The following is an 8,210-nucleotide window of genomic DNA, read 5'->3' on the forward strand; positions in this document are numbered from 1 at the left end:
AAAAACCTCACAAAATCCCCAAATCAATAGGAAATAACTAGGGCTGTCAAACGATTAAAATTTTTAATCGAGTTAATTATAGCTTAAAAATTAATCGTAATTAATCGCAATTCAAACCATCTATAAAATATGCCATATTTTTCTGTAAATTATTGTTGGAATGGAAAGATAAGACACAAGATGGATATATACATTCAACATACGGTACATAAGTACTGTATTTGTTTGTTATAACAATAAATCATCAAGACGGCATTAACATTATTAACATTCTGTTAAAGCGATCCATGGATAGAAAGACTTGTAGTTCTTAAAAGATACTAAATGTTAGTAGTTAAGTTATAGAAATGTTATATTAAAACCCCTCTTAATGTTTTCTTTTTAATAAAATTTGTAAAATTTTCAATCAAAATATAAACTAGTAGCCCGCCATAGTTGATGTCAACAATTACACAATGCTCATGGGTGCTTAAGCCCATAAAATCAGTCGCACACAAGGGCCAGCAGAGGGCGACAAAACTCCAAAAAACACAAGTGACAAGTTGGCATTGCGCTGTGCTGTCATTTTAATCTGAGCGGGGCTTGTGCGTTAATTGCGTCAAATATTTTAATGTGATTAATTAAAAATATTAATTACTGCCCGTTAACGCGATAATTTTGACAGCTCTAGAATTAACCACATACCAACAGGACATGTCCCCAAAAAGTCCCCAATTCCATTGACACATATGGAAGTCGATGCCATTGACGGCCATGGACGCCCAAATTTCCAATTAATTTCCAATGACATTTACTTTGGTTAATGCCATTGACGGCCATGTATGTCGATTCTATTGATGTGAATGTACCTGGATTCCATTGATGCATATGTAAGTCGATGCCATTGACGGCCATGGATGTCCAAATTTTCCATTCATTTTCAATGGCAAAAAAAAAACAATATCCCCAAATCAACAGGAAATAACCACATATCAACAGGACGTGTTCCCCAAATCTCCCCGATTCCATTGATGCATATGGAAGTCGATGCCATTGACGGCCATGTACGTCCAAATTTCCCATTCATTTTCAATGGCAAAAAAACTATCCCCAAATTAACAGGAAATAACCAGATATCAACAGGACGTGTCCCCCAAAAGTCCCCGATTCCACTGACACATATGGAAGTCGATGCCATGACGGCCATGGACGTCCAAATTTGCCATTCATTTCTAATGGCAAAAAAACCTGTGTCCTCAAATATTGTCCCTGAAATGTCCCTAAATCAACCTGGGCGTGGCTAAGATCTTTATCTCCCCACAGCAAAGCCCCATAGTAATTTCTCCAGAAATTGCAGTTTCTAGTTGCTAGTTATGGTATTTGGTAACACTTTAATTGACAATGGCGCTATAAGACTTATTAGACAATCATAATTATGACATGACACGGTCATGACCATTAATGAATGCTTAAAACAATTAAGTGTTATCCGGGAAATTATTTGACTTTTGAATGGATGTAAAGATCCAAGCTGGACATAAATGGAGTTAGTGACATAATTTGCCAGTTGAGATTTAATGAAATCTCTCATAAGCATTCAGTAATGCCCATGATAGTCTCATAATTATGACAGTCTTATGACGCCTCTGTCAAATGAAGTGTTACCTATTAACCCAAATAAATCAACAAATAAGCCGCACTGGACTATAAACCACAGGATTCAAAATGAATAAAAAAGTAGCGGTTTATAGTCAGAAAATTACTGTTTTTTTATGTTGCTGACCAACCTCTGCTCCATAGTTGTACTGCTAACGCACTGAAAACGAGTGGAAATTTGATTATAGTTTGTGATTGGATTTACATATTTTTTCACACGTGACCCATTTTTAAAGTCACCAGCGAACTGTTTGAAAATGGTAAAAACAGCTTGAAAAACCTATGCGCGAGCTACTGTTTCTTAATGATGGCTGAGCTACGCCCTCTAGTGGATACCAACCTGCACAATACATGACTGCCACTTTCCAGAGCATTTGAGTCTGGGGCCCCCCAGTGAGTTTAATGGTGAACCAATTGTCGGCCATTTTAGTTGTCAAGCCCAAAATAGGCCGTTTCATGTGTGATAAGTAATTGCTGGGTCTTCCGTCTTGTTACATCCTGGCACAACAACATAAGTGGAGAGGGAGCAGATGATTTTTTTCCATGTTATTTTACCAGCAGAAGAGGATACGGAAAATATGTGTCAGCATACTCTGAAGCTGCCGCCTGCACGGGAGGAACGAGGACACGACCAAGGGGAAGAAGCTGCAGTACACTCTGAAGTTATTAATTCACTGAAGGTTCATCGAGCTCCATCAATGGTAGTCAATGAGTTTAACGACAAACTATATTTGTAGTTTTCCATCTTTATTAGTTTTTGTTATCTTTAATTTTTCTCTCCAGGTCTTTAACCTTACAAGGACTTGAAGGTAACGTTCCCCGTAGAAATTCGGAGGTAGTTTAGCTCTGATGAATCTTCCAGGTTCTCATTCAGCCAAAAATCAGAGACTTCACTTCCGCTTGACTCATCGTTCGGTTTAATGTTCTGACGTTCCTCGATGGTGGTGAGAAGTTCCGGTATTTCCGATTCGGTCACGTACGTCAACGTCGTGGCGGTGGGCGTCAGAGTTGTCGATGTGTGTCGCCTAGGTAGCCTGACGATGGGCGAGTTGGTAAGGACGTGTTTGAGGCCTGTGCGGTGGACGCCGTTTACGCGCCGGCCTCGCACCGTGCTGCTAGTGGATGTCCCAAAGAGCCTCGACGTCCACTCGGGGAGTTTTAGCTCGACCCTTTCCGAGACTGGGATCTCTTTGTGGTCTGAACCGGTTCGGTGTCGCGTTCGAGGAACCGGGCTTGTGAAAGCCAAGTGAGAACTGTTCCGCTCCTGATCTGGCAAAATCTGCTGGATGTCAGACTTGTTGGATCGTCCGACTGCAGCGTCATGGTCCTCCAGATGCGGAGATCCAGACAAGAACGGAGCAGCTGAAGTTCGTGGCTCCACTGTTCTTTGGCTGAAACTGTATTTGGACAAAGGAGCGCGATTATTGTTGGCGATTTTGAAGGTATAACCTTGTCTTTTATTGAGCAGAGAGTTGTAGCTCATGCCCGACGAGGCCGGCCAGAAGGAATTTTTATCCCAGAGAGACTTGCGAACACTTTCGGAGGGTTTTTGAGGCACTGGCTTTCTGGTTGTAGTAGCAACCAACCTGGATGCTAAGTTTGCCGGCAAATAGAACCGAGATGCGGCTTGATAGCGACCAGCATTGACTACCGTCTCTTTCTCAGTATATTTTTCAAGCCTTTTGTCCTTCTTTGAGACTGCCGCAGAATTCAAAGGTTTCCCAAAATCTTCCCGTCGGACGAAAGAAGGCTTGAAGAAAACCGACTGTCCTGTTTTATCATTAGCGCGGGGTGACGGACTGTGTCTTAAAACGGAAGTGTTCGGTTGCCTCGACTGAAATCTACCAGGCGGACTCGTGCTGGACATTCTCTGCACTCCGTCGTGGCGTTCATTCAAATATTGGCCCGCCTGACGCCAAAGAGTTCTCGGTCCTGATTGATTACTTCTACTCGCAGGTGTTTTAGGTGCATCAACCGCAGAAACAGCTTCAAACTGTGGCTCCTCTTCGCGGTTTCTCTGTAAGGGATGACCAGGAGCGGACTTCAGAATGACCACTGGGTATTGCCGGATGTTTTTGTCTGGTTGTATCAGTTTGTATTCCGGACTCTGGGAGTGAAAAACAATGTTGGAATACTGCTGGCTTGACTGAAGTCCAGATGAAGGGCGCTGATTGTGGCCGGACGGAGAATACGATGACATCTTCATAACATCAGCACCGACGACTCTTTGTGAACTGGCTTGAGGGGAGAAGGAAAGATGATCGTGACTTACCGCCCATATCATGTATAAGCACTACAATTTCATTAACTCGAGATTTGAGTCGAATTGTCGCAAAAACCTCATCCCGTTAATTCAGTTTTCAGGTTTTTTGCAACAATGTAAAAAAAAAAAAAAGGGACCTGGCAGCCACGGTAATAGGGTGGTAGGTGGGTCGCACACTTTTTCTCTATGGCGTGGCTCCCGGGGCGTGGCCTCCCCTCTTCCTGGGCTGCCGGCCGCGGGATTGGTGGGAGGAAATATCCTCTGTCGGATATTTGATGGGGCTCGCGTACGGCTGGATGTGATTGGGCGCGCCCGTGTGGGGGACCTCGGTGCCAGATTGGCGATGGGGCAGCGTAGGGTCGGTTGCCAACGGGCTTACACTCACAAGGGAGTCACACAATTACTAGTTTCTAGATTACAGAGCTGATTTGAGTACTCTTATAGACTCATGGTGTCAACAGGAAATACATCTAGCTGACGATAGCAACAACATATTCATAATTTGTGTAGGCGTTATTTCTTCTTCTTCTTGTTGTTTGTGTTTCTTTTCTTTATTTTCTTGTGTTTTTCTTTTCTTGTTTTCCCCCATAACCCCTTCCTGTTCGCTGTTTCGTCATAATAAACGAGAAATGTTGAACGATCACAATGGAAGTCATGTTCTCAATGTGAAACATTAAAACTGTTCAGACCAATCGGAGACTTAGACTTCCATTTTCCGTGTCAAACAGCTGAAAAGGACAGGTTAAAAAAAAAAAAAAAAAAAAAAGGTCAAATCAAGTACCGCAATTTTGATAGTCTAGAGCAGGGGTCCCCAAAATACGGCCCACCACCACATTTCGTCCGGCCCCCTGAACAATTTTTTTTTTTTTTTACTAGTGTCGTTATTTCCTGGCTTTTTCTGTGAAGAACCCAGAGAGGATTATTTGGTTATTATCTATTTAATTAATAGTGTTATTATTATATTATATTATATTATATTATACTACATTATATTATTTTTATTTTATTTACTTTTGTTCCGTGAAGAATTTTAGGTTATTTGATTGTGGCTTTCTGAAAAAAAAATAATTTTTACATTTAGGCACTCCTGCAATCGTCACACTTTTTCTGTTACAAACTGACCCCAGCCCCTCATCAGAGAAGGGAAGAGTTATGTGGCCCTCACAGGAAAAAAGTTTGGGGACCACTGGTCTAAAGTCTGGACTCACCTTCAGAATTCGACGTGACCAATGACAGGACATATGTACAGGCCAGCGCAAGGAGGACAAAGACGAGTCTGGGGATGGTAACGCATGAACAAACAACTGCAAAATATGATCATAAACCAAAGGACAGATATTTACCGAATGACGAGTGACATTCTGTGCAACTTCCTCCTTGGCTTGTGCGATACTCCAAAAGGTTCCACTAGTGTCAGACAAACTGATTGAGTGCAATGCCTCACACCTGGTCTACTTCCTGACTGGAATGACTTGGAATGTGCGGGAGTCAACCCAAAAATCTATATTTAAAAAAAATTATAATAAAACATGTTGATAACAGGAATAATGCTTGAATTGCTGAATGATTTTGAAATAAAATGTACTTGTTGGAAGACAGTTCTGATGTTCACTGAGTGCTGTTCCACTAGTGGCCTGATGGTTGCGTAAGAACATTGAATCATATGGGGAACACCATTTTTTGTTGAGGTACAGTTGTTTTTTGGGTGCGGAATCTCAAACTGATCTCAGTTTTTCTTTATCATGTCATTGGTAGACATTAATGGTGATCGACAAACTAGAGTTCATTTTAAGAAATGACTGTTTTACATTAACCACACCGTAACTTTGGCGTACTACTACTATTTGCATCACTGAAACCCAGTGGCAAAAGTACAAGCAGGTGAACAAGAAAAAAAAAAGAAAAAAAAAACAGGTGAACAAAATATTGCCCAATAAAACCAACAGTGAGCGCAGCGCGCCTTCAGAAAAAAAAGTGAGTACTTCATCCACCAGTTTTCTTCATCATTTCTACAATATTTTATTAATGTTTGTGATGTTAAATTAATATTCTCTCGCACATATTTATTGTTGCGCGCTATCAACTGGTTTGGTAGCGTTAATAAATAACATTCCGAAAATAAATATAAGCACCAAATTGTTTCTAGTGCACACCAGACACTATCTGGTAAACATTAGCATTATATAGCATTTAAACTAGCAGACTTTTGCTATGCAATTAGCCAATTGTTGTAAACATTAGCATTATATAGCATTTAAACTAGCAGCCTTTTGCTATGCAAGTTAGCCCATTGTTGTAAACATTAGCATTATATAGCAAATTCTGCTTGTTTAAATGCTATAGCAAAAGTCTGCTAGCTTAAATGCTATATAATTCTGCTAGCTTAAATGCTATATAATGCTAATGTTTACAACAATTTGCTAACTTGCATAGCAAAAGGCAGCTATCTTAAATGCAACATAATGATCATTTTTACCAGATATTTTTTCGTACGGACGAGAAACAATATGGTGCGTATGAGAAACAAACTTGTGTGTACCAGAAACTGGAAAACATCATGTTTACAAGATAGCGGCCTTTTGCGATGCAAGTTAGCCAATTGTTGTAAACATTAGCAATATATAGCAAATTCTGCTAGCTTAAATGCTATAGCAAAATCTGCTAGCTTAAATGCTATATACTGCTAATGTTTACAAGATAGCGCCCTTCTGCTATGCAAGTTAGCCCATTCTTGTAAACATTAGCATTATATAGCATTTAAGCCAGTACACTTTTGCTGTAGCATTTAAGCTAGCAGAATGGGCTAACTTGCATAGCAAAAGGCCACTATCTTAAATGCTACATAATGATGACTTTTACCAAATAGTTTTTGGTGCGCACGTGAAACAATATGGTGTTTATGAGAAACAATCTTGTGTGTACCAGAAATTATCTAGAAAACATTAGCATTATATTGCATTTTCTATATAACGCTAATTTTTAAAAAGACTTTTGCTGTAGCATTAAAGCTAGCAGAATTTGCTATATAATGCTAATGTTTACAACAATGGGCTAACTTGCATAGCAAAAGGCAGCCATCTTAAATGCTACATAATGATAATTTTTACCAGCTAGTTTTTGGTGCGCACGAGAAACAATTTGGTGCGTATGAGAAACAATCTTGTGTGTACCAAAAATTATCTGGAAAATGTTAGCATTTGCTAACGTTTACAAGATAGCGGCTTTTTGCTATGCAAGTTAGCAAATTGCTGTAAACATTAGCAGTAGATAGCATTTAAGATAGCAGACTTTTGCTATAGCATTTAAGCTAGCGGAATATTAAGCTAGCGGAATATGCTATATAATGCTAATGTTTATAACAATGGGCTAACTTGCGGAGCAAAAGGCCGCTATCTTAAATGCGGCATAATGATCATTTTTACCAGATAGTTTTTGGTGCGCACAGGAAACAACATGGTGTGTACGAGAAAAAATATTGTGTGTACCAGAAACTATCTGGAAAACATTAGCATTATATAGCATTTGCTATATAATGCTAATGTTTCCAAGATCACTGCCTTTTGCTATGCAAGTTAGTCAATTGTATACATTAGCATTTTATAGCAAATGAAATAAAATATATTTAAGCTAGCTGGTGCGCACCAGATTGTTTCTAGTGTGCGCTAAAAACTATCCTGTAAAAATTATCATTATGTAGCATAATTTAAGATAGCGGCCTTATGCAAGTTAGCCCATTGTTGTAAATATTAGCATTGTATAGCATTTAAACTAGTAGACTTTTGCTATGCAAGTTAGCCAATTGTTGTAAACATTAGCGTAATATAGCATTTAAGATAGCGGCCTTTTGCTATGCAAGTTAGCCACTTGTTGTACACATTAGCATTATATAGCATTTACACTAACAAGCTTTTGCAATAGCATTTAAGCTAGCAGAATTTGCTATACAATGCTAATGATAATTTTTACCAGATAGTTTTCGGAGTTCACGACAAACAATGTGGTGTGTACCTTAACGCGTGGTAGGTGGGATGCATGCATAAAAGTAACAAAAAGGGGACAAGCTACCACTTATGCACATTTATTAACAAAAATAAATAAATCTATCTCTACGAGCTCAGAGGTTCGCACAAACGCGTTCTCAGGTGAACTCCAACACAAAAGTAAGTAGCAACAAAAGAAGAACATATTCAATATAAATAAAGCAGTGCCACCGCGTGGTGGATGTCGGTAGGAACACCATATAAGGAGGTGACTGTTACAGTACGAGATACAATCTTGTGTGTACCAAAAAAATCTTGATAGCATTAGCATC

At 39.5% G+C, this 8,210-nt stretch overlaps 1 protein-coding gene across 3 annotated transcripts; it reads right to left on the minus strand.

Annotated features, from left to right (window-relative positions):
• Positions 1-1,581: 1,581 nt before the first annotated feature.
• Positions 1,582-8,046, minus strand: LOC130929024 (uncharacterized). 3 transcript variants are annotated; one of them, XM_057855891.1, is made up of 5 exons: positions 7,907-7,966; positions 5,484-5,532; positions 5,242-5,399; positions 5,107-5,174; positions 1,587-3,873 (listed from the first exon to the last, which is right to left on the minus strand). In XM_057855891.1, the coding sequence occupies exons 1-5, from the start codon at positions 7,930-7,932 to the stop codon at positions 2,429-2,431; spliced, it is 1,746 nt and encodes a 581-aa protein (XP_057711874.1). In that variant the 5' UTR covers positions 7,933-7,966; the 3' UTR covers positions 1,587-2,428. The 3 variants fall into 3 exon arrangements, with proteins under 3 accessions (XP_057711876.1, XP_057711874.1, XP_057711875.1); XM_057855893.1 differs by lacking the exon at positions 5,484-5,532 and having other exon boundaries at positions 1,582-3,869; positions 7,907-8,046; XM_057855892.1 differs by lacking the exon at positions 5,484-5,532 and having other exon boundaries at positions 1,599-3,873; positions 7,907-8,046.
• Positions 8,047-8,210: the final 164 nt, after the last annotated feature.

Source organism: Corythoichthys intestinalis, chromosome 13 (assembly GCF_030265065.1).
Source record: "Corythoichthys intestinalis isolate RoL2023-P3 chromosome 13, ASM3026506v1, whole genome shotgun sequence".
Lineage (NCBI taxonomy): Eukaryota > Metazoa > Chordata > Actinopteri > Syngnathiformes > Syngnathidae > Corythoichthys > Corythoichthys intestinalis.

Excerpts from the sequence above, each read along its gene's own strand:
- LOC130929024 (XM_057855891.1), bottom strand. The coding sequence starts at position 7,932 with ATGCATCCCACCTACCACGCGTTAAG. Across the intron at positions 5,533-7,906 it reads CCCACCTACCACGCGTTAAG|GCCACTAGTGGAACAGCACT; the intron begins GTACACACCACA and ends CGCAACCATCAG. Across the intron at positions 3,874-5,106 it reads GGTCACGTCGAATTCTGAAG|CCAGTTCACAAAGAGTCGTC; the intron begins GTGAGTCCAGAC and ends TCTCCCCTCAAG.